A 25,865-nucleotide genomic window follows, 5' to 3' on the forward strand; every position below is an offset into this window, starting at 1 on the left:
CCGCGACCCCATCCGTCCTCCATCCACTCGGAGTTGTCGAATAGCTAGCTAGGAAATAAGGCGCTGTATAAAAGGCGGACCGGACCAGCCATTAGCCGAGGCAACCAACAACATATGCTACTACGTACCAGCAGCTAGCAAAGCAAGCGAAGCGACGACCAAGACAGTAGAGTGGCCATGGGACTGGGAGGCAAGAGGACGACGACGCAGCTCTTGGCGGCAGCACTGCTGCTGCTCCTCTGCGTGTCTGTGCAACTCCAGGGCGCTTGCGGTGCTGCTGCAGAGGGCGAGATTGGCGAAGGAGGCGCTTGCGGTGCTTGCGGTGCTGCTGCAGAGGGCGAGATTGGCAAAGGAGGCGGGGGCAGCAGGCCCTACACAGGCAGCGGTTCCTACTCCAGTGACAGCGTTGAAACCTCCTCGCCCGGGGCATTCATAATTGCCTTGGCTCTCGCCCTCGGTACTCATCTTGATTGGTTACCTTACATTTACATACCTAGAGTGAAATATATAGTTATATCACCAGTTTAGTAGCATGCTTGTGTATCTCTGTACGAGTTCAGCTCGTCGATCATATGTCTGTACAATTACGTACGCACAAGGTATATTTCAATCTGACGCTCCTCTGCGTGTGCGCGCATCTCCAGGAAGGTTGCTGTGATGGTGTCGGCGAGAGAGGCGGTGGCGAGTCCAGACACAGAGGCAGCTGTCCGTACTCCAGCGGTGGCGCCGGGGGACGCGACCCGCTTGGAGATAGTGGTGCTTTGAGGGTCTCCGCTGCCGCCGCCGCCGCCGCTTGTATCCTTTGCTACTCATCTTTATGCGGCGATTACCTAGAGTGAATTATTACTATATATATCAGCAGTTTAATCAGCAGCATGCATGTGCAATTATCACGTAGTAGTAGTACACTGTATGTTATAGATGGTCGGCACTGTACTCGTCGGTATATAATTATCCACCCATGTTTCGTTTGTATGAATGGATGCACTGTATATAATTATATATTGGCATGCATCGAAAACTTTTGTTTGACTGTGCACAGCGCCCTACGAGTTCAACTTGTTATATTCATGTTAATCTCTATAAGATGAAAGCCGACCCTGGAATCGGGCTAAAATTGAGCGCTCGCTTGGCCACGTCACCCTTATTTCTCACCCGTGCGATTATGATCTGGCGGTTGGAATGGGTAATCGCGAAGCGTCGCTCCAGCGCCGCCCCTAGCACGCTTCCTTCGGAGCTCCCCGCAGGCAGCCAGTGCCCTCCCGTCGCTGTCGAGCAGCGTCGGCGCGTCGCCAGCCTGCGCACCATGGGTAAATTTACGATTGTGAAGGATATGGATGCACCTTATGCTCTTGCTTTAGATGGTGTCTGTCCTCTTTATTTGACTCTGGTGTTTCCTAGGAAATAGTCATGGAGAGTAGCTCCACATACTCTTTATATCGCTCTTTGTCAGACGTGTACATCTTCTTAATATCCAACAGAAATAAGCAAACAGCACGCTTGCCGTGTGCCAAATCGTTTGCCATGAGCCGTTTATCGGGCACACGGCAAAGGGAACATTTACCGTGTGCCTACAAAACAGCTCACGGCAAAGACGTCGCACACGGCAAAGATTACATTTGCCGTGTGCCCCCCTAAAAAAACTCACGGTAAATTACGCCATACGGTCGACATGTTTCGTTGACCGTGGACTGGAAGAAAAAACCCACGGCAATACCTTTGCTGTGTGCCAGGGAAAGGTGCCATTTTTTGCCATGTGCATTGCCCTAGCACACGGTAAAGGTGTCATTGTTTGCCGTGTGCCAGGGGCTTGGCACACGGCAAACAGCCACTTGTTTGCCGTGTGCCACGCTGTTACGGCACACGGCAAACGCCCTTTTCAACGGGGTTCCGAGCACTGTTCTTTATTTTGTCGTGGGCCCAGAAAAGCACTCGGCAAAGTGTTTGCCGTGTGCCCGAAATGTAGCACACGGCAAGCAAGCTCTTTACCGACCGTTGTATGCCGTGAGCTGTTTGCCGTGTGTTACACTCGGCAAACACTTTGCCGAGTGTAAACCGGCCTTTGCTGTGTACCCCTGGCACACAGCAAACATGCACAGTCTGGATATATTTCTTGAGCAATTTATATATATCCTGATTTGTATTTTTTTCATACGGTAATTCATTTCAACAGTTGCTATTCCACCACCAAAGAACCGTCTGGATATGGTGAGAAGCATGTATGGATTGCATTCTTACTTGTTATTTCAGAATTACGAGATATAAAGATGCCGCTGCTATGTTTGGGATGTTTTCCTGGAAGAAGTTGTTTCTGAAGGACCGGACATGCGACCAAAGGGGGTGAATGAGAGCCTATAAAAATTCTCAAAGAGAACAAAGTCTATATCCCGAATTCAACCCAATGCACCTCTCTTATAACCGCTAAGGTGATACAAGTCAACTCGCGACGAGCTCACCCTAGGAACGGTTAGGAAAAGCTCGACGCAAAGCGAAAGCACGCGAAAAGCTATTTACTCGAGCAAGGTACAATAGAAAGCGTAAGCGACGATTAATTAAAGCGCCGAAAAAGCTTTTCAAACTAGACTCGTAAAAATCTTACTTCAATGAGCATGCAAGGGTTCGACAATAAAAAGCAAAGCTCAAAACACGCTAAAGCATAGCTAGTCCAAAAAGCAGATCAAGAACCTCACTAAAAATATTAATACTAATCACCACAAAAAGAGGTCTCTTATTTAGGCATGCAAAGATCAGCAAATATTAGCAAGAATAAAAAGCTAATTAACAAAAGCTAACTAAACATGCAAAAAGGCCACTGCACATTATCACGAGCAAGAACTAATCAACACAAGCTAATTACGTGAGCATGAATTAAATGCATGTGAGAGAAGCAAAACAAAAACAATGAAAAGAGCAGTATGGTCACCTTGGGCCGCGTGGCTGCTTCTGCAAGCTGTCTGCTCCTCACGTTGTGCACCAGCCTGCTGTTCTAGTGCGGCATTCCATCGAATACATTGTAGGCGTCGTGGGTCTGCTCTGCTTCATGTGCCGTGGAGGAGGTTGCCTTGCTGCTGCACTCAAGGACCAAGCCAAAGCCGAAATTACGTGCCTTGCCTGCTGATTGCTCCTAGCACCGTCGATGCAGGCCCTTGGCCCTTGCCTGCTGATCGACCAATTTGGATGGCTGCCCATCCTCTCTTCTTATCCTCCAAGTCTCCTCCAAAAGACAGAAATACCCCTACGCTATTATTTACAATAACAGCCCACGTTGGAGCAAAATTGTCCATCTTTTTACTGGAGCCCCGAATAGACACGCCGTCAACACGACTTCGCTTTGCCTCGACGCAAGATTCGCGATGATACCACGTGCCCTCCACCCAGACCTTGACCGCGCCAAGTCTGTCCACGGTTTTGAGGCCCAAATCGGTCAAACCCGTCTCTCCCGGTTTTGAGGCCAAACTGGTCAAACCCTCTCGCACGCCGCCGCATGACATGACTGAATCCCCGGTTTTGAGGTCAAACCGGTCAAACCGCCGATATCGACGTCTGTCCGACCTTCCGCCGAGCCTTGACGTCTTCGAATCGTTCGCGCGCGCCCGCCGCACGGGCCGCCTACTTGGCTCGCCATCGTCCTCACCGACTTGGCCGATCCATCTTCATCACCATGTACTCTTGCTCTTCCGTGCACCGTGTGGACCGCCCATGGCTTCGCACGACCTACTCAGGTCCCTCGGTCCAGGCCTACTCGCATTCACCCTTCACCGTCTTGTTCCCTCGGCATGAACCTTTCGCTTCTCCGAGCCTACTCGTGTCCATCCTTCACCACGGTCCTTCAGCATGAATCTATCGCCTGACCTTCACCGCGCGCCGTCGACCGCCGTGCCGCATCCTACACCTGCACATCACGAGCCAAGAGATACATCAAATCCACACGATGTTGTCAATCACTCATCATCCAAGGGTGACCACCATTGATCCTCAGTTTCTAAGATTTTCTTTGCCAACCCAACTACCATATACAAGTTCAGCCATGATGAATAATATAATATCACAAATAGGAATCATGAGTTCAACAAATTACAAATTTAGCGTATCTTTTGGCACGTGTACCAATTCATACAAGATGAAGCCATCCCACTTGAATACTTGATATAATTTGAGAATTTGGTTGAACCACACCATCCAGGATCATCCATATATACATGATGCATGCAACCAAATACATCCTTGTAGTCTCAAACCAACATTAGGATTGGAGGCATAAACGTGCGGCAACGCCGCATCATGTTTCTACTCCCTCCATCCTCAAAATATAAGTCATTCTAGGATTCGAAATTTGTCCTCAAATATAAGTCATTTTAGTTTGAGAGTGGACCTAAACATCTTAATTGTGCATCATTTTCGGGTATTTTCCAATAGAAAGATGTGCATGCAACCATGTAGGGGGAGGTACATGTGGGGGAGGTGCATGGGAAATGGCAACGACATGCCAAGCCGGCCGTGCGTCTCGCCCTCCCCTCTTCTCGAACCCACTAGGCCCTTTCTCTCGAGCTCAGAGGCGTCCTCACCCTTCCTTTCTCCACTCTGAGCCCCAGAGCCGAGCCCCGCTTGCCCCTTGCCCAGGAGCGGGCGCAGCCGCCCAGCATGGCCGCCGCGGAGCCCCTCCTCCGGTCCCCCTTGGCCCTAATCAACCTCGCAAATAGGTTCCTCTTGGCACAGTGAAGCTCTCCGCCCTCCCCATCGCCCCTACCTCGCCGGCCTTTCGCCGGAACGCCTCACCTCCCCTACCTCGGGCCCCTCGCCGCCGGCGAGCCCCCTCGCCGGGAGCTGGCCGGCCCTTTCCGCCCCTCCTCTGTTTTCCGACCAGGGTCCGTTTCGCAATTCTTTTTAAGCTTCCTGGGGCATGTATGCAAGAACCAGGGATCCCTTTGTAACTTTGTGTCTAGGTTTTCTCCAATTTTTCACTGAACTTGTAAAATCTCTTAAAAATCGTAGAAAAATAAGAAAAATACAAACTCAATTGATTTGTGTTCCCTGTAACAAGATCCACAACTTTCATTACATACACTTTCTTATTTGAGCATTAGTTTTTGTTCTAAAATTAATGCAAGTTTATTAGAATTTTATTTAGATCTTAATTTATATGCATTACATGACCACCATTTTTGGTCAGTAGGTTTCTTGTTAAATGTTTAGCCTTTGGTAAAAATTTCATGGTTATTTCTCATGTTTAGCTATAGTTTTAATTAAATCTTGATTTATGCCTAGGTTAAATAGTTTTTTCTTAAAGTTGTTGTGATCTGTTTCATGAGCTACAAATTTTACAGGTCCTCTATACTAGTGTCTAGTTACTGTAGAAAAAGTTTGAGAATTTTTAGTTATGCCTAACTAGACCAAATGATTTTTGTTAAGAAGAACTACATTAAATGAAGAAAAATAGTTCTATGACTGGAAAACCTGATATTTTTACCATAGGTCTATTATGGTCACCCAATCACTGTGTAAAATTTTAAGGCCCAAAAGATAAGTGTAGCTATGGGTTTTTATTAGATCCTGTACTAGGCTAGGAATAAATTCTATATTTGGTTCTTGATGTTCTAGAATATTTTTGGATGAAACTTTTCCAGTGCACTTAAGATACTAACATAACATTATGGTAAAAGTTTGAAACTCATCACCACTCTCTAGCTATGGTTTTGGTTTTAATCCATGTTAATAGCACAAATTCATGATAAATAGTTCTAGTACTCAGAAAATTTTAAAACTTACACAAGTTAGCTTGATGTGCTCATCCCTGTGAGATGCTTGAGTGATCATTGAACTAAATAGCTTTAGGTGCTTATGTTAGTGTGTCGTACCTTATGAATGCTTTGCATGTTGCACTTTCATGCATTCATACATATGCATTGTTGCATTTCATTTAGGTACAATAGAAGAACCGCGTGGATGACGTGATATTGGAGACGAGCCAGAAGACGGTGAATGGTAGACACATCTAAAAGATGGATGGATGGATCCCGATGTGCACGACCGAAGGAAGATGCTCGCCGAGCAATTATCCTCTAACTAGCACTGATCTAGTGTTAATCCCAGGCAAGTCCCGGAGCATGTCCTATCTATTTTAAATTTATGCAAATTATTATTATGCCTATCTACTTGCACATTTAAGTTTACAGGAGTTGCTTGGAACCTTAGCTGCATGATCCTAGGTACCTATGCTTGAACACTAGTATGCGTAGGTCGCTAGATGGCTAGGCTAATGGTTCGGTAGAAGTTGAGTGATTTTCTGTCACTCGCGAGAATTATAGGAGTTGAATATCTACTATATACTGCAACTATAAGGCTCACGGGCGGGGTTATGGTACTTGTGATACCCCGTTTGTTTAGTGAAAATAGATAAAGCCGCAGTGTGTGGTAGTGGTGGTTAAGCGTACTGGATTGCACCGAGGTCGGAACATACTCCCCACCGTCTTTGAACGTTGTTCTCATGCGGCCACATGTGGGTGCAAGGAGGCTCACGACCCGACGTACTGTGGCGTGAGCTCTTGTAGTCGAGGACGATGGGCCTGTTCCGTGAAGCGGGAATTGAAGAAAAAAGTCATGTGGGCGAAGCGAGACATCGATCCCCATGCGTGTGTGTTAGGTCTACCTGTCCAGGTTAACAAATTCGATTCGAATCGTCTGCTTCTTATGGTTTGGGACTGCTTAACCCTTTTACCACATAGAGTAAGAAATGAAAGATGATAAAGATGAATATGGCTGGTTGTTTGATGAAAGATAATTGTTTCCACCATGTATGCTATTGGATAGATGCTCACCTAGAATGGTTAATTCAACTAGAATCTGAAAGCTAAAATCTGAAATTAAGGATCTACTCTTTACTGCTTTTCGGCAAAATAAACCCCTCAAGCCAAAAGCCTTGCATGTCTAGATAAAGGGCTAAGTATACCCTTAGTCGGGTAAGCCTTGCTGAGTATTAGTATACTCAATCTTGCTTGTGGCTTTGTTTTTCAGGTGGTACATTTGAGGATATGGTTGACGTCATGTACGGGCTTCATCATGACGTCTTGTTTCATCGGTAGACTATCGTTTATTTTCCGCCGCACTTGAACTTTGTTGTACTTTTATAAATTCAAACCCGGTTTGTAATAATAATTCAGTTTCATACTCTGTGCTGTAAAATTTGCGGAATGTTGTATGTTCTGGACTGCTTTGTCGATCCTGTTTCAAGTGGTTTAATCGGGATTTTACCCGACAGCACTGTCAGATTACTCCGTTTGAAGTGCGTCTTGTTTCATCGGTAGACTATCGTTCATTTTCCGCCGCACTTGAACTTTGTTGTACTTTTTTAAATTCAAACCCAGTTTGTAATAATAATTCAGTTTCATACTCTGTGCTACAAAATTTGCGGAATGTTGTACGCTCTGGACTGCTTTGTCGATCCTGTTTTAATTGGTTTAATCGGGATTTTACCCGACAGCACTGCTGGATTACTCCATTTGAAGTGTGTGTTAACCTGTATTGCCTTTATGGAGATGGTTAGTGCACTTGAGCCGGATTAATTTGGGCGGTACTGGCACACCGCTCCCCTCACAGGTCTCCTACTCCTTTGGTAGAAGAAAAAACAGAGGCAATTCAAAACATTACCCTCAGCTAGCAACTTCTGAACTTGTTCTAAAGTAACACCAGAAGATGAATCACTTGCAACAGGTGTTACCTCAGTAGATGCATCTGTGGAGGTAGAAGCGAAGTCGACTTCCTCGATCTTGGTGTCCTTGCCTCGTCGATCGACCTTAATGCTTGCAAGTGCCACCTTCAAATCTTCTTCATCGTGCTTCTTCTTGCGCTCCTCCAGCATCAAGCGAATATCTTCATGAAGATGATTGGTCATTGCTTCAATGATGTTGTCCTTTGACTTCAGTGTTGGAGCCCATCTTCTTCGGGACAGATTAGATCAGTTTTGCTAACCAAGATCTTTCTTCCCCAGCGGAGTCACCAAAAATATGTTGACGCTTTTTACGGATCAACACACGAACGCGCTAGATCACGTGGCACGAGGATGGGCTTGATACAGCGCCTCCTGCGTGGAGCGGTCGGACCTATCAGACCGGTCGTCAGGGTGAATCGGCAAAGTCCGACGAATGCTCGCCTGGGAGGGACCTGTCAGAGCGGGCGCATGTAGGTTGTTCTAGGATCGGCAGGCCACCTAGAATGCCTTCAGACGTCACAGAGACGAAGGAAGAACAGCAGATGGAGGTTGGAAAAGCTAGGGTTTGGAGAAAAAGGATAAAGACCATAAAAAATAGAAGTTGTATTGATTTTGATCGATTGGATGCATCAATCGGCCGTGACCCTTTATATTTATAGGGTGGGATGAACTTATCATGCAAGGAATTCCTTTTACATATCTAAATCTACAAAAATCCTTAATTACACTCGGACTCCTCCTAGACCGGTCGGGCCCTTGCCGGATAGGCTACAGCACCAAACCGGTCAGACCGCTTGGTCAGACCGGTTGATGCTAATTTTAGCTATCAACACTCATGGCAACTGCAACTGTGTAAATGGTATTTTCTAGGTTGAATCTAGTGAAGAATCGAACGAGAAATATCGTTTGTGCTATTAGAGTATACCGAATTGTGCTTTGAAATTGTTTGCGAGGACTACCCTAGTTTTAATTCCTAAGTCCACCACTCCTTGGGACCCCTGGTGGGCGGCGGTGGATGGACAGCGCGGCGGCGATGAAGGGTGGCGGCCAAGGCGCTGCTGGAGCCGGGGAGACGGGGGAGCTGTGGGCGCTCGGCTGCCATGATTCATCAATTCCAATCGCCTTATCGAGGAATAGACGCCCCAAGAGGTTAGCAAAATCACCAGGAGATGCATGCAGTGGGCTTCTCTTTGCTCGTTGAGTCGTTGCTACACTGAAGAAATTGGTACCAACTCTGCAACGCCGTGGGTGACTAGAAAAGAAAACGCTTGAACAGAAGGAAACAAAGGGGGGGAAATAAGAACAAACACGTAAACAGTACATACCCACACCATCACCGCTTCAGCTCATGCAAATTGTCCCCCATCCTCACTGCCAACGGAATTTGTCTTCCATTCGCCTCCAATTCCGTTAAGCCCTTTTAGCACAGCTTCTTGAATGGCTTCACGGAGAGCTTCACTTGAAGTTCTGCTACACGGATATGAAATGCAACAACTTCATTCATGAAGCATCTCGTGAAACTGAAAACGGCCTACACTAAGCAGAAAGAGCCAAGATTATTCACTTGATGAATTTGGTTAGTCCATTGATGGGTTTGTCACTTAATCACCATCACAATAATAACCTTAATGGAGTCATATTTCTTACACTATATATAGTCCTTATTTCGGCAATAAAGAACAAGGACAAAATCTCCCGGACGTGTGTGATGCAGGATCGTAGATCTCCTTTGGCCAAAAGAAAAAACGGAGGCAACTCAAAGGATTTGTATCCTATAAAAGTAGAGGCGGACCCCACATGCATTCATGGTATTCAGTTGAATACCTAAAAACTTTGGAAAAAATTTATATACATACATAGTATATAACATGGACATGTATATGTATAAAAAAAAGAAAATTAACACCACAAAACTGCTCATATTGCGTCTTATGTTCAAATGGCCCACTACACTCCCTCCTCCAGGCCCAGTTGCCGAGGCCCAAATTGCTCCCCCCTCAACCGGCATGGACCCCAGGTCCCCAGCAGCCCAGCCAGCCACCATTTCGATTTCCTTCCCCATCCCAACTCCCGCCGTAGGCGGATGGCTGTAGCGGCAGCGAAGCCTAGCGACGCAGGGCAGGCATGGGCTAGCGGCGGCCGGCTGGTGGCCTCCGGCGGGCCTGGCGCTGGGGCATCCGCAGTCTGCGGCTCTGCGCGGCAGGCCGGCAGTTTGGTGCGGGGGTGCCTACGCTGCATAGCGTAGGGTGGCCGGCCGCCGGGTGCAGCCAGCGGCGCGTGCGGCACATTGACAGCCTACATATGCGCCGCTCCACGGTGATAGCACAGTCGCCGCCTCGCCGCTCGGCACCTCGGCCTTCGTCCGTTCGCCTCTTGCCCTCTTCCTCTTCGGCAGTTCGGCTGTTCCTTTTCCCCTAGGGCTCTGCGATTTTGAAAAAAAAAAGAAGGTGAGACATATCACTTGATGATTAGCAGCGTGCGATTTCGATTGGCGATTGTTTGTTAATTTGTGACAATTCTAGAGTAATGCAATGAATTGAGTGATTGCAACTTTTTAGGTTCAAATCATGACAAGGAACAAGGGTAGTAGCGCTACTAGTCCTACTACTGATATGAGGTCTTTCTTGCAAAGAAAAATACCACAAAGAAGAAATAACCCCAAATCTGGGCACGTCCGTATATTTTTTGGCTGCTGCTAAAAGAAATTTCACCCTTTGGTAATTTTCAATACAGATCCATAAAAAGTTAAAATTCCCAAGGAATGGCTTCTACGGTTTCTGTGTGTGTGTGTGTGTGTTTCCGCGTTTTTTTTCAGAGCACTCGAAAACAAAGCTTAGCTGAAAGCATTCGGCGCTGGATCCGTTCACATGTTTGGGTCTGTTTAGAGAAGTGTGGATTCGAAGCTAGAGCAATAAGGACAAGGGTGGCATGCTGGATCTAATCTCGCTTGGCCCAAACAAACTCTTCACGTACTGGTATGTTCTTGAGGTGCGCAGGCATGCATCGTGGCATGGCACCTGCTTGAAAACGAGGGAAAATTGCTGGCGGACCGCCTGATACAGATTCTGGCGTGAAAAAGCCGAAAAGTACACGCATGGCCGTCCAGCTTTTTGCAGAGCCACCTCACTCTCGCTGCGATTCCAAACAGAAAGAAAGCTTCACGACACGTAGGCCAAGAGGCTGGTAAAATCACCAGGAGATGCATGCAGTGGGCTTCCCTTTGCTCGTGTTAGATTTAATGTGGGCTTGGCTCATATTCTATTTAATTAAATCGAATAAATTCTAAGACCCGTGTTAAATATTGCGCATTGAGAATGTTGGATGCCGCTGTGGTAACGCTGGCCCATGTCTATAATTACATGGTGCATGCTATTCAAGCCAATTAGAGCTGGAAGTAACGTACATAGGGTACGTGGTGCATGCTATACTAATTATGGGCAATAGTAACCTATGGGAGTTTTTGGTTCCTAATGAGGAAACTTAATGAGGGGTTAAGAGGAGTTTTACTCCACGCTGGGCTGGCCTTGCCGCAGGTGTATGCACCTGTTCCGATTCCTAAGCTGCATGCAAGATAAATAGCAAGAATTTGCTTTTGAACGAGTACTGGTCTCCACTTTTCTGCTGCATCCAAAGCATCTCCGTTCCAGTTCTTGCGCGCACAAGGACCGGAAGAGTAGGCCTCCGAAACGCTGCTGTCCTTGAGTTCACCTGCTTGGGTGAAGGCCGGCAATCATGTTTTTGGGGAGTGTCCGCAAGCGGCACGCTTTGTCCTCTCCTTCCTGCCGGTGTCGGTGACGATCATCTTCTTCCCGGCGTCTCGTTGTTGATCGTCATTGCTTCCTTTCTGCACTGCATCGAGCGGGACGACTACATCAACAGGCACTATGTCGACTAGTGCATTCGGCTCAGCCGCTGGGTATATTGCTCTTATGATAATTAGTATTATCTATATGCTAATCACATTTGGATCACACATGCATATAACATGCATATATCTGATGTCACAAACATGTTGATTATATTTTTCTAGATTAAATTGCCACTGAAATTGCCTAAATTTCTAACAGCTCGTTGGTACATGCACTGAAGCAATTGGTACCAACTCTGCAAAGCCATGGATCACTAGAAAAGAAAACGCTTGCACAGAAAGAAACAAAGGGGGAAAAAACAAGAACCAACGCGTAAAATTGTCCCCCTATCCTCACTACTGCCAACAGAATTCGTCTTCCACACTCGCCTCCAATTCCGGATGGAGCTTGCCTTCGCCGACCGTGCCCATTCTCGCAAATGCGTCATCAGTCACCACGCCATGCTAATTGCAATCATTAATTGCTAGCTATGACGTAACTATCATAATTGATAGTTTCATGTAAACTTTTTTTCAAGACCACACCACTTGGTCGGCCAAAGGAAAATGTGCTATTGTTTCTCCAAGCTATTTTATTCGCACACCATGGACAACAAGCAATGTACACGAACACCATCAAAGTGCTTGTCACTTCTGAAAGTGTTCGGGTGCTCTAGCCTAAGAGGGGGAGGGGGTGAATTAGGCACTAATAAAAACTTAGACCTATGGCTCCAACTAGTTTGCACAAAACTTAAACTAAAACATGCTATCTAGATGTGCAACTAGGTTGTTCTAGTGTGAAACCCCTATCTCAAAAGAGTTTAGCAACCTATAGCCTTTCCTATCAAGAAAATATTCTATGAAAGTAAAGGCACACAAATTGCTAGTATGAAATACGGAAGCTTAAAGAGCGGGATAGGAGATAACAAACTCTTGACGCGGGTGTTTATCCCGTGGTTCGGTTAGCCACAAAGGCACACCTACATCCACGTTGTTGTAGCACTCACTAAGAGTATTGCTACTCGGCCACCAAGTCTCTTCCGTGAACACAATCACGGTCACCTTGGCCCCGGGTTCCACTAAGGAGCTTCTCCACAAAGGATGGGGGTCTCCACGTCCCCCGCACAAAGTGTCGTCGCCGCTCCACACCAAGTCGGAGGGTCGATGACGTTGCCGGCGAGCTTCACGCTCCAAGGTGCCGGCGCACTAAGCTCTTGTTTTGGTTCACTAGAGAACCACAGCACAAAGGCTCAAGGCCTTGCAATCACACTCACTAAGAGCTAATCTAGCACTCACACTTTACAAAGCTAGTGCTATAAGCTAAGGATATGATCTATGAGCTCTTGTATGGCTTGGAGATGTTCTTGGATGTGTATGAGGTGTCTTGGGACTCCAGCAATCTTCAAATGGCCGGGGTGAGGCATATATATAGGCCACCAAGTCTTGTAGCCGTTGCTCAAACGGTCAGCTGAAAATCTGCGTATCACCGGAAGAACCGATGCCTCTGGCAGGGGTAGCGTCGGTTCTTCCGGTCACTCATAAACCGAAGTAGCCGTTGAAGTCCTGACAGCTGATGCAGTGACCACCGGTTGAACCGATGCTTTGTTCCGATGCATCACCGATTTATCCGGTGCTTAAGAATCTTCTCCTCGGCGCTGACGTCATTACACCGATGGTATGCACCGATGCCTCACCGGTTCAACCGGTGCTGAAGAATCTTCTCCTGGGGTATTGACATCGTCTCTGGAACATAGGACGCCCAATGCACCGATGCCCCTTTTTGACCCGTCGGTTCAACCGGTGCCTATAAGCTGACTTGGCTTCGATTCCCTTCTGCACCAAACTTCATAGCGCCGGTTCTTCCGACAAGCGTAGGGGCTGCCCTTCGGGCCTTGCTACGCCTATTTTCTCTTTCTCTTTGTCATCACTTGAACCTAAAAGCCTGAGAATGATCATCTTAACAATCATATTAGTCCAAGTGTTGTGTTGTCATTCGATCACCAAAATCACTCGAAATGGCATAAATAGTGCCATGTTCGTTACAACTTCCTCTCGACAACACAAAAAAGAAGTGGTTGTCACCTTCTTCAGGTACGTACAAATGGCGCACCTCAAGTGACCCCAAGGCAAAGTATGTGTGGATGCACGCATGACTTTCCCTTGGAAATTTCTGTATCCCCCAGTCCACTCCGTTTACTTGAGTGCCAAAACCTTGTGGTTACGCTGCCTCTGTCGTGCTTGCAAACTGTAAAGGTAAACACTGAAAATTCAGAAGAAGAAGAATATATTCCACAGGAAAGGCAGCCATCAGAAGCCAACAAAAACAACGGGTGCGCGAGCACGCGGAATCGCTAGCTAGAAGAGGCACGGCTGGCTTGCATGATGGGTTAGCTGTTGCACAAGGAGTCAAATCTGTGACGACGATGGCAGTAGGATTGACATGCTACCAGGGCCGTCTCCAGGAATTTGGGGCTCTCGTGCGAAATGCAAATTGGGATCCTAATTTTTTTTTTAAAGTATTTATTCTAATATTACTAATTAAGATTGAGCGGGTACTTGTATTCTTTGTCTCTTCTTACACATTTTAGAACAACTTTCACTACTGCAAAAATAATTTGTAGGAACATCCTATTTTTTCTAGGGGCTGTCAAAATGTAACCGCTCCTACAAAGGGAGCGGAGCTACTGTAGCACCTGCCCCTCTCCTATTTAGATGCAGGAGCAGCCCGTATAAATTGATTTCCAAGAGCGGGTGACGCCTCCTCCCGTCCCTAAAAGCTTTTGGATTAATCTAACCACTAATTAAACCACTAGGGGCGGGTATAATTATTGGATTATAGAACAAATAAAACATTTAAGCCATTGTTGATTAATCTAACCACTAATTAAACCTACATCTGAGATGTTTTCATTTTTAATCTTTGAAAAGGAGCAACTACAAGTTATTACTTACACCTTTGTTCGAGTATTTTATTATTGACTTATTATCAACCGATTTTTACCAAAGCACCAATCAGTTAGACGGCTGATCTTCAAAATACCAGAGTACCTGACGGACGAACTTGCTGAGTGTCACGGACGAACATACAGACCTATACTATACCTGGGCTTGGGGGCCCCACCTATTTCGGGGCCCTGTGCGAGCGCCCACCTCGCACACCCTCTTCGACGGGCCTGCCTGCTACCACTGAAGCGGTGATCGACACCGAAATGGCAGCCACGTAAAGCGTGGCCTTTTACCACCTCCCTTGGATTGTTCTCCGTTTGGCAATCCCGGGGGTTGCTGCTGCTGCAAGGAATCCACAATATTCATGGCAAGGTAGACGTTTTGATGTTGGATGCAACAAAGAACCACCACAGGTTATCTCGATGATCTAGTTAATTGGTTCAATCATGACCCCTGAAGTATGAAGTGAATCTAATTCTTTGTTAAAGAAAATGAAAAAAAATGTGTATGTCTTGCTTTCTTGGCGCCAATCAGACAAAAAGGAGCTAGTACTATGTGTCATCATATGCCTGCACCCTGGAACTACTAGCTCCTGTAGGCTGCACTGCAGTGCTTTTTATCTTGACTCCTAAGTCAGTGGGTATGAGTAAAAACATAATGATGGATTTCACTTCTGTTTGCAGCCATTCAAGATTTATAGCATGTACTTCGCTTAAAGTTTAGAAGTAGGCACACATCTGAGAGTTCATTCAAACCCCCATAAACATGACGCTCAACATCACCCCTCTACCAACTGAGCACGCGCTTGGTCTTATATATGCCCAAATTTTGTAGCGTCACCTCACAGAATTTAAGAGGTTCCGCGTATGTAAATAAAAAAGCAATACGCTAGATTCTCAGCTAGCTGGGACCTGCCTGTTGTGCTTTTGCCGGAGGTTGGCAAGATTTTGGCATCTTTTGCATGGTCTTCGCTTTACTCGTGCGCCGAAAGAAACAATGGGTCAATGTGAACCAACAGGAACGCTTGCGACTGCGATGTGAAGTAGTTCCAAGATGTCAATGCAACGCAAAAGTGTGTCTTGGTTGCAATTCAAGAGGTTGTGGAAATACACACACTACTACAGAATATGTCATTTGTCCCGGTTCCAAAGGGCTATTTATCCCGATTTTGGAACCAGGATTCGGCCACCGGGACAAAAGCCCTGGTAAAACCGGGACAAAATGTCCCTCGCGCTAAAAAATCTTTGCACCCTGCGGGATTGGAACCCAAGACTTATTGCCTAGCGCATGGCCTGCTTGCCAACTCACCTAAGTAATACATGTGACTCAGTAAAGAATAACTCCCTTTTGAACTATCACGTGGAGGGGCCTTTTGTCCGGGTTGGTAACACCAACCGGGACAAAAGGGTCCTTTTATCCGAGTTGGTACCACCAACCGGGATAAAAGGGTCACCCTTTTGTCCGGGTTGGTGTTACCAACCGGGATAAAAGGGTTGGACCTTTTGTCCCGGGTGGAGCCACCAACCGGGACAAAAGGGGGGCCTTTTGTCCCGGTTGGTGGCTCCACCCGGGACAAAAGGCCCCTGTCCCCCCCTGGCCCGGCTAGCCTTTGGACCCGGGAGAAAAGCCACCTTTTGTCCCGGGCCCAAAGGTAACCGGGACAAATGACCTGGAACAAAGGCCTATTTTGTAGTAGTGACACGTATACAAGAGCCCTCTGCCATGTGAAGTAGTTCTAAGATGTCTCTCACTGACAAGTGGGTCCTGAGTCCTGACGTCATGTATACCAAAATGAGTCGTTAGTTGGTGGGCCATGCGTGTTTGCAGCCACTCTGTGCACAGTTGCTTGGATAGGCCTGCTTGGTCCCCCTCATGGCTTGAAATACGTTCATTGCGGGCCTTTTTTATTTTCAAGAACCTCATGATGATGATCAAAGTGTGGTGAGTCACCTTTTTCCATGTATAACTGTTGGTGCACATTGAGAATAATGCAATTCGTGTCAGCCAAAGGTAAAGTATGTGGGTATGCATGCATGGTTTCTCTTGGAATATAATTTGATCCAGCAGTTGAGACTCTCATTACCTTACTACTAACACCATTAAGGTAAAGAACTAAAGATATCATATAGACAAAGATGGAACTCTGCTGAGTGGGCAGTGTACAAACTATGGCTCTGTTCAGCTGGCTGTGGCTGGTGCTGATTTGTTATGAGAGAAAAATACTGCTTTCTGGCTGGTACTGATTTGTTATGAGAGAAAAGTACTATTGGCTGGCTGATGCGAACAGAGCATGTGTGTGAGCAAGGCATCACCATCTTTTCTTTTAAGAAAAAGACAGACTACGACGAAGGTATAGCAGCGACTTAGTGAGGAGTAACATCAGAATGGCAAGCGAGTAAAGTGATGCATTTACTTCTCCTGGTACATCCATAGAAAATGTGACCGTGAAAGAATCATTACAGCAAAATGGGAAGATGTATATGGACAATTTCAACTTTCAAGTGGATGTTGTATTCAACGAAACGATTTCTCTTCATCATCTATCTACCCAGTCCTGCAACTATATGATGTAAGTTCTGCAGATGATGAAAGAGATGGTATGAACAATAATGTTATGTTTTTGGATTTGTTCTAATATTCCTTCTTTTTTTAAAAAAAAATGCTGTTTCATACAATAGATAACTTTGAAGCCACATGGGATTGATTTCGTATAGAACCCTCTGCTTTATAACTTTTTGTTATAATGATAGTCATGTTAGTGCGTTCATGTGGTTTTTAATTTTTTATTCCTTTTTTTTGTTCATAGGCCTGTGTACATAAGGTTTTATCATATCTTTCTTTTATACCCGTTGCTTTTCTACCATGTTTTTCCTAACAGGTAGTGTGAAGCGAATAGAATTCGCTAGCTGAAGAAAATCGATAATCCCTTGCGTGCGGGGTACTTAATTCCAGAGACAAATGTGGTCAAAGAAAAGGCAAAAAGGAATTCTGTGTTATCATGTGCCTGAAATGGCGCCTCTAGTGCCTTTTATCTTGACCCTTAAGGCAGTCATTATGAACAATGCCACAATGATGTTTTTCATTTGACGCAAAGCACCAGAGTGCTGTGAGTGAAGAAACAACATGATTTGAGCACCAGGATGAAACACATGTTGAATTGCAATTAAACAACAGCTGCACTACTATGTAGTGCAAGCTGTATAATTGTATTGCCCACTATGTATAGCTTTTTGAACAATGTGGATGTCACGTCTAGATTTTTGAGAATAGAATTAGTGATTTATATTGCGCAAGTGATTACGAACACTGGCCAATCAACCCATGCTCCCGCACATGTCAATTAGAATTAATATAAAAATAAGATTTATAGCTAATAATTATAATATTCTAACACATACTCTAAAATACAACATTTTAGAAGGAATATCTATTGCATGAAACACTAGCCAATCATGCCCTATTTCATTTATTAAATATTCTAACGCATACTCTAAAATACAAATTTATCATTATCTAGTTGCAATAGATTTCATTTTTTTTGAAAACTTATAGATTTCATTTTGCATCACACCTTCATGTATGTTTGATATATATTTAATTAATTATTTGTTTGTGAATTGGTATTCTTATCTTTTCCATCATACATGAATACATGGTGACACATAGGTGGGTAGTATTTTTATATAAACAATAACATAAATAATATTTAATAATGATATAAATAGTAATTTAGAATTTTATATTAGTTCACTTTAATATTTTGTTATAATTTTTTTAGTTTAGATTCAGAATGACATAATTGGATATAATATGCAAATTTAGTGGGTTATTTGCATTATTTTTATAATGGTATAGGTGGGTACTTTACACGAAGATTTGAGGGTTACTTTAGATTTTCTTTATAATGGTAGAGGTGGGTAATTTAGATACATATTTAGGGGTTATTTTAGTCTATTTTTGTAATGCCAGAGGTAGGTAATTTATTAAGAAAGATAATAGATCCAACGACTGTTATGATTAGAGTTGTCGGATTGATGGCCAGATGTTTCTGATTTTGTGAAAAAATCTAGGATTTCTCTTTTTTTTTTATAGTGTCCAAGTAGGATCCTAGGAGGTTTCACCTGGAGGCTTAAAATGAGTCTTCAATTAGTAATAGTAAGATGTATATATGCACTGTATTTGTTATAAATAAATGCTTTACAGGTTGTGACTACCTAAAATCAGAATTAGCTGTTTGTAGCTGGCACAGCTAAAGAACCTGAACACACAATTGTAACTAATTTGAAGTATTGTGGACAAAGGAAGTAATAAACCATATTGATTTCCCTTCAAATCAAAATGCATAACGATGTTGTAACTAGTAAACTGTGCAAAATGCATTCTAGAATTTTGTACTAGTACTACAAAAACAATGTGGAGATTGATAAGCAAAAGCAACACATGAGAAACTTTGCCAATTCAAAAAGAAAAAAAAAAGGAAACACGTTTGCTGAAATTTCGCAATGGTGTTGTTCAATCGAAGGGAAAGATGTGAAACACCTTTGCCAAATCCAACGCGGCTTTCCAAACAAATGCATGGAGCATGTGTGATCCATCAGAAATACGATCACACCGACACGTTCACTTGTAGCCTTTGCATAAAACCATTTCGGTAGGCTCACAGAACGAAGTAGGAGTCCTTCGTCACATGCATCAGACCTATATGCCCAAAGCATGAACATGATCTGAAACTCTTTATTCCTCTACCAGAAAGATGCAACAAAAAATTAGTGGGGGCTGAGCTATTTCTGCAGACCTTTTGCGAGCGACCAGGAAACTGCCTACGAACGCAGGCGTTAGCAGAAACAGCCTACTCTGCCTCCAACCTAACTCCACTATAACTACTTTGTTGTTCATAATTCGATCGCCAATTTTCTTTGAGAAAAGGAATTAAAAAAATGGGAAGAGAAACTGAGATGAGATAAACTTTTTGTCCATTATAAATTGACCACCACAGGCACAGACATCCTTTGCTACCAACTTTCACAAAACCCCAAGCGGTGCTCAAGTCATCTCCTGGCTCTTGCCATCTCCAACCTGCCTCTGAATCTGAAACGCTCTCCCGGGGAGGTGAGTGAAGTGACTGTTGGGAGTGGCGTAGGCTGCAGAGCAAGCGAGCCATGGGGCTTCCTCTGCTGGCCGCGATGTGCTGCGCCCTCCTGGCGAGCGCCGCCCGGCCGCATTGCGCCGCGGCGGCGAAGGCCCGGCACTTCAAGTGGGAGATCAGCAACATGTTCTGGTCGCCGGACTGCGAGGAGAAGGTGGTGATCGGCATCAACGGGCAGTTCCCCGGCCCGACCATCCGCGCCCGCGCCGGCGACACCATTCACGTCGAGCTCAAGAACGCGCTCCACACCGAGGGCGTCGTCATCCACTGGCACGGCATCAGACAGGTAAACCATCCATCACTCACTCGAGCACCATGCCAGCGCGCATGCAAGAATTGCTTGCACTGCGCGTCGGTTTGCTGTCAAATGTTCAGACTACTTTTTTCTGTTCGGAAGGAAAAGTTCAAAGTTCAGAGTTCAGACAGAGCTGGCTACAAACCTGGGAATTTTTGTCCTTTGCGATTTTGCTAACGTTTCAATGGTGGCGTGGTGTGGATCATGGCAGATCGGGACGCCGTGGATGGACGGCACGGCGGCGATCTCCCAGTGCGCCATCAACCCTGAAGAAACCTTCACCTACCGCTTTGTCGTCGACAAGGTGATTGCAGCTGCTGATCACCGCTCACCCAATTGTGCCTGAATGTTCATGCCATGAGATCAACTGAAACTGAAGAATTTTGTTCGTGGCTGCAGCCGGGGACGTACTTCTACCACGGGCACTACGGGATGCAGAGGGCGGCGGGGCTGTACGGGTCGCTGATCGTCGACGTGGCCGAAGGGGAGGAGGAGCCGTTCAAGTACGACGGCGAGCTCAACCTGCTGCTCAGCGACTGGTACCACGAGAGCATCCACACCCAGATGGTCGCCCTCTCCTCCAAGCCCTTCAGGTGGATCGGCGAGCCGCAGGTACGGCACAGTCCATGATCTCAACTGATCTGCACTGTTACTGTTTTGCATTTTGGCTGCCATGGTAACTTCAGAGGATTGCAGTGTTCACTTTGACCATTTTAACTGTACAATATATTTGCCATGAAGATGATTCACTTCACTGTTGTTCTAGACATGGTAATTCGACAGCAATTTGTGAAACATGGCACCAAACTGATTTATGAAAGAACAGGGGTTTTAGGACTCACTGAGAATACCCAAATGCAGTGCAGTCATACTAATGCAATTATACTAACTTGTCAGAGTAAATCAGTTTCTCGAGTAGGTTTATGAAAAGATAGTGCTTATATATAGACACTGATAAAATACAAATGCAATGCAGTTATACTAACTTGTCAGAGTAAATCAGTTTCTCGAGTGTTTTTACCCTCATTGCATATTCCTGTTCGAAAAACACAGAAGGCGGCAAATTCCTTTCAGAAAACACAACATGTTGCTTTGAACACAATTATTGTCATGACATACTGATATTTAGAACAGTACAAAGCATGGCCTGACTTTGTTTGCTCTTAGGATTTCTTCAACTTTCTGGTTGGATCCTTGCACCGTAGCTTAGGACAATGCCCGGATTTTCCGGGGCAGTTACTAAAGCTGAACCAAGCATGTTCATATACTTGGCTCCAAATCAACTTGCCACTTGCTTCTACACCCATTCACTTTTCTGTTTGAACACCACAGAAAGAGACACATTCCTATTAGAAAACAAGGTATTACCTGATAATATGCAATGATGCATACCACTGGACCTCAATTATGGGGATGCCATACAGATATTTACACTACACACAAGGCATGGCCTGAATTTGTTTGCTACGAAAATTTCTTCATCCTCTTGATTGGATACTAGCACAAACCCCGCGCCGGGGCTTGCCGGGACAGTCCCTAAAGCTAAACACAACCATGGCCAGCCATAGACTGAAAAGGTTCAAAGATCTCTGCTGATGGTGATAAACCGGCAATGGACAGCAGTGCACACATCTAGCTTTGCCTTGCTCAAAAAAAAAAAACCAAAAAGCTTAGCATGCATGCTGGCCCCACAGATCAGAAAGGCAAAAGATGGCGCCCCGAGCAGCCCAAGCCCATTGGACTTCATGGAAAGAAGTACCCCCACTTTGAGAAAGCGCATCAAGTGTAGGGCACTTTGGGCACAAATGCCAGCAGCATGTGTGTCCAAAAAAAAAGGGCAGTGTGGATCATGTTCCGGCACAGCCCTGTGCCCTGCCATCCTGTGCATTGTTTGCGTTGTGCACACAGACATAATTTTCTGAAGAAAAGATGGGGGATTGTAGATCATGGAGGGAGGAGAATCAAAAGGCAGGCGGGCCATGCCTTCGTGCCTATGGCGGCCTCACAAGTCACGGTCAGGGCCACATGATCTTGGGAGAGGACACAATGACACATGCTATCACGTCGTGATGGTGCAGAGACGAGAGCGTCCATATGCAGGTGACTTTCTCTCTGCATCTTGGGAACATGTCTCTGTGGCTCTGTGCAGACGCATGATGGATGCAGAGCAGCGTAGGGAGGATCGGCCATTGGGTGGGCAGGATCAGCACAGAAAAAGGTCAACAGGCACGAGCGCATCGCGTTGGCAGGGGACCCCTCTTCTTGTACCATCCTCTGAGCATGTATTGCTGCAATGCGATGCATGTACCTTCTTGGGGTGTCCTGCAAGTCTGAAACTGGGATGCTTCAGAGCTGATTCACACCCTCTGTTTGGGCAGGGAAAGGTCACAGCCTGTGAGTAGCAAGGTTTGGGCAAGTTTACGGTTTAACAGGACCTCTGTTACTAGCATGCCAAAGTTTCCAATAGTTGAGCTGATAACTTAAACCTGGAACAGAGCATTGTGAAATGTGCATTTGTGCTTTACTTAGGTTGATGTAAATCGGAATCTTCATTCGGCAGACACCGAAATCGGTCGAGCACATGACGAAAATTCAATCTACTCTGCCTAGTTTTCCTTTTCTTTTTGTATTAGAATGTATATATGATGATGCTGACACGCATTGTTTTGTTCTTGGAACTCCGCTGCAGTCTCTGCTGATCAATGGCAGGGGACAGTTCAACTGCTCCATGGCCGCGGCGCACACGCCGGGCGCCACGCAGTGCGCCGCCGTCAACCGGCAGTGCGCGCCGGTGGTCCTCCCCGTGCAGCCGAACAAGACCTACAGGCTCCGGGTGGCGAGCACCACCTCGCTGGCTTCTCTCAACCTGGCAATCGGTGTAAGAAAAACAAGCAAATTGCTTATTAGTTTCTCAAGAATACATCGTCGATTGTTCATCAACATTGTCTGATCCATCATTTCCTCGGCCGGCAGAATCACAAGATGACGGTGGTGGAGGCCGACGGCAACAACGTGGACCCGTTCGCCGTCAACGACATCGACATCTACTCCGGCGACAGCTACTCCGTCCTCCTGACGACGGACCAGGACCCGTCGTCCAACTACTGGGTCAGCGTCGGCGTGCGCGGCCGGCCGCCGAGGACGGCGCCGGCGCTGGCCGTGCTCAACTACCGCCCGAACCGCGCGTCCAAGCTGCCGGCGCTCGCGCCGCCGGCCACCCCGGCGTGGGACGACTACGAGCACAGCAAGGCGTTCACGTACCGCATCCGCGCGCGCGCCGGGACGCCGCCGCCGCCGGCGACGGCGGACCGCCGCATCGAGCTGCTCAACACGCAGAACCGGATGGACGGGGGCACCAGGTGGTCCATCAACAACGTGTCCATGGTGCTGCCGGCGACGCCGTACCTGGGTTCCCTGAAGCTGGGGCTCAAGTCGGCGCTCGCGGCGGCGCGGCCGGCGGAGACGTTCAGCCGGGGGTACGACGTGCGGCAGCCGCCGACGAACCCGAACACGACGGCGGGGGACAACGTGTACGTGCTGGCGCACAACGCCACCGTGGACGTGGTGCTCCAGAACGCCAACGCGCTGGCGCGCAACGTGAGCGAGACGCACCCGTGGCACCTCCACGGGCACGACTTCTGGGTGCTCGGGTACGGCGAGGGCGCGTACCGCGGGGACGCCGCCGACGAGGCGCGGCTCAACCTCCGGGACCCGCCGCTGCGGAACACGGCGGTGATCTTCCCGTACGGGTGGACGGCGCTCCGGTTCGTGGCGGACAACCCGGGCGTGTGGGCGTTCCACTGCCACATCGAGCCGCACCTGCACATGGGCATGGGCGTCGTCTTCGCCGAGGCCGTCGACCGCGTCGGCAAGGTGCCCAAGGAGGCCGTGTCCTGCGGCGCCACGGCCAGCGCGCTCATGAACGGCGACCACCTGTGATGTGATTGCCGTGTTCGTGTGAACGGGGTGGTCTATGTGCGGCGTCATGACAGCTGGATAGATGCATCGCGCTCGCTCGCGTGGACGCGTGCTCGCCGTTAGTTCTCTCTGGCCGTTAATTAGTGTTCTTTAATATTTTTTGTTTAGGTTACTGAGATGTGATCGTGTAATGTATTAGTTCTATTGGTTAGTGTAAGTGAGATTTGTCTCTGGTTGCATTGGATGATTGGAAATGTTGTAGAATGGTTTGGTTGTTATTAGATGACTCAAAAGTGCCGGGATCGACTGTTAATGGACGCATCTTGGTCATATAGTATGGAGAGAAGCCTATCAATGCTACTCCCTCCATTTTACATTGTCTGTCTGTGCGCCCCATAGCCAAATGGTGAGTGATGTAGTGACATTGACAACTAACTTTACTAGAGGATGGATTCTTCTCTGAGAAAACACACACTCCTGGGATGACTTCTTTTCTTCATTCTGCAGAACTAACTTTACTGGAGGATGGATTCTCCTATGAGAAAACAAACACTCCTGGAATGGCTTCTTTTCTTCATTCTGAAGTTTTTTTTAGAATTACCAGGCATAACATGATAATTCCTCTATGGTGTGTGCTCCTTTTCCTATATATGTAACTAGGCGTATAGCCCGCGCATTTACGCGGCTAGTATTAAAAATTCAAAAAATTGCATGTTGTATCCTTACTTAAAGGTTATACTATTTTTTACCATACATCATTCTGTTCATATCGTAAATTACGTCTTATTGTTGATTAAAACAATTCAACTATGATCTACCTATAATAACAATTTGATGTGTTGAGCTTTAATAATATTATGCAGATAATTATTCTTATTTGCATTTTATTTTGATTGATTGTTGCTAGCTTTAGTTTCTATTAATAGTATATATTTGTAACTGATACATAGCTAAATAGTATTTTATATTTCATTTTTCATAATGGCATTGGTGGGTGATTTTTATTTAGACACAGAGGTATTTTAGGCTAATTTTTACCATAATGGCAGTGGTGGGTAATTTTTATTTTTCTATTTTTCTCCGATTAACGTGAGAATTTCTAGGCTTTGAGAGTGAACGAACATAGAGGTTCTGTTTGTTGGCCAAATAAAATTCAAAAATTTGCATATCGTTGTATCCTTACTTGAAAGTTATACTATTTTTTTTACCATACATCATCCTGTTCATTATCGTAAATTATGTCTTATTGTTGATTAAAATAATTCAACTATGATCTACCTATAATAACAATTTGATTTGTTGAGCTTTAATAATATTATGCAGATAATTATTCTTATTTGCATTTTATTTTGATTGATTGTTGTTAGCTTTAGTTTCTATTAATAGTATATATTTGTAACTAATACATAGCTAAATGATATTTTATATTTAATTTTTCATAATGGCATTGGTGGGTGATTTTTAATTAGACACAGGGGTATTTTAGGCTAATTTTTATCGTAATGGCAGTTGTGGGTAATTTTTATTTTTTTATTTTTCTCCGATTAATGTGAGAATTTCTAGGCCTTGAGAGCGAACGAACGTAGAGGCTCCGTTTGTTGGCCAAATAAAATTCAAAAATTTACATGTCGTTGTATCCTTACTTGAAGTTTATACTATTTTTTTACCATACATCATCCTGTTCATTATCGTAAATTATGTCTTATTGTTGATTAAAACAATTCAACTATGATCTACCTATAATAACAATTTGATTTGTTGAGATTTAATAATATTATGCAGACAATTATTCTTATTTGCATTTTATTTTGATTGATTGTTGTTAGCTTTAGTTTCTATTAATTATATATATTTGTAACTGATACATAGCTAAATGATATTTTATATTTAATTTTTCATAATGGCATTGGTGGGTGATTTTTAATTAGACACAGAGGTATTTTAGGCTAATTTTTATCGTAATGGCAGTGGTGGGTAATTTTTATTTTTCTATTTTTCTCCGATCAAT

General features: G+C 45.5%; 1 protein-coding gene and 2 long non-coding RNA genes across 3 annotated transcripts; 2 read left to right on the forward strand and 1 right to left on the reverse strand.

Moving 5' to 3' along the window:
- The first annotated feature begins 85 nt into the window (after positions 1-85).
- Positions 86-1,039, forward strand: LOC120703716. The gene is made up of 2 exons (XR_005687177.1): positions 86-457; positions 645-1,039. It is a non-coding gene; the product is annotated as an uncharacterized LOC120703716 (long non-coding RNA).
- LOC120703717 lies at positions 539-3,147 on the reverse strand. The gene is made up of 2 exons (XR_005687178.1): positions 2,924-3,147; positions 539-830 (listed from the first exon to the last, which is right to left on the reverse strand). It is a non-coding gene; the product is annotated as an uncharacterized LOC120703717 (long non-coding RNA).
- Positions 3,148-19,251: 16,104 nt separating this feature from the next.
- LOC120703719 (L-ascorbate oxidase-like) lies at positions 19,252-24,238 on the forward strand. The gene is made up of 5 exons (XM_039987876.1): positions 19,252-19,930; positions 20,151-20,243; positions 20,339-20,551; positions 22,629-22,817; positions 22,913-24,238. Exons 1-5 carry the CDS (start codon positions 19,658-19,660, stop codon positions 23,876-23,878), a joined length of 1,734 nt encoding a protein of 577 aa, XP_039843810.1. The 5' UTR covers positions 19,252-19,657; the 3' UTR covers positions 23,879-24,238.
- Positions 24,239-25,865: the final 1,627 nt, after the last annotated feature.

This window comes from Panicum virgatum, chromosome 4K (assembly GCF_016808335.1).
Source record: "Panicum virgatum strain AP13 chromosome 4K, P.virgatum_v5, whole genome shotgun sequence".
Taxonomy (NCBI): domain Eukaryota; kingdom Viridiplantae; phylum Streptophyta; class Magnoliopsida; order Poales; family Poaceae; genus Panicum; species Panicum virgatum.

What these genes read in the sequence shown, in the direction of transcription:
- LOC120703719 (XM_039987876.1), top strand. Translation starts at nt 19,658, where the DNA reads ATGGGGCTTCCTCTGCTGGCCGCGATGTGCTGCGCCCTCCTGGCGAGC. An exon ending in ACCGCTTTGTCGTCGACAAG is followed by an intron (nt 20,244 to 20,338) that starts GTGATTGCAGCT and finishes TCGTGGCTGCAG; the next exon opens with CCGGGGACGTACTTCTACCA. An exon ending in CTCTCAACCTGGCAATCGGT is followed by an intron (nt 22,818 to 22,912) that starts GTAAGAAAAACA and finishes CTCGGCCGGCAG; the next exon opens with AATCACAAGATGACGGTGGT.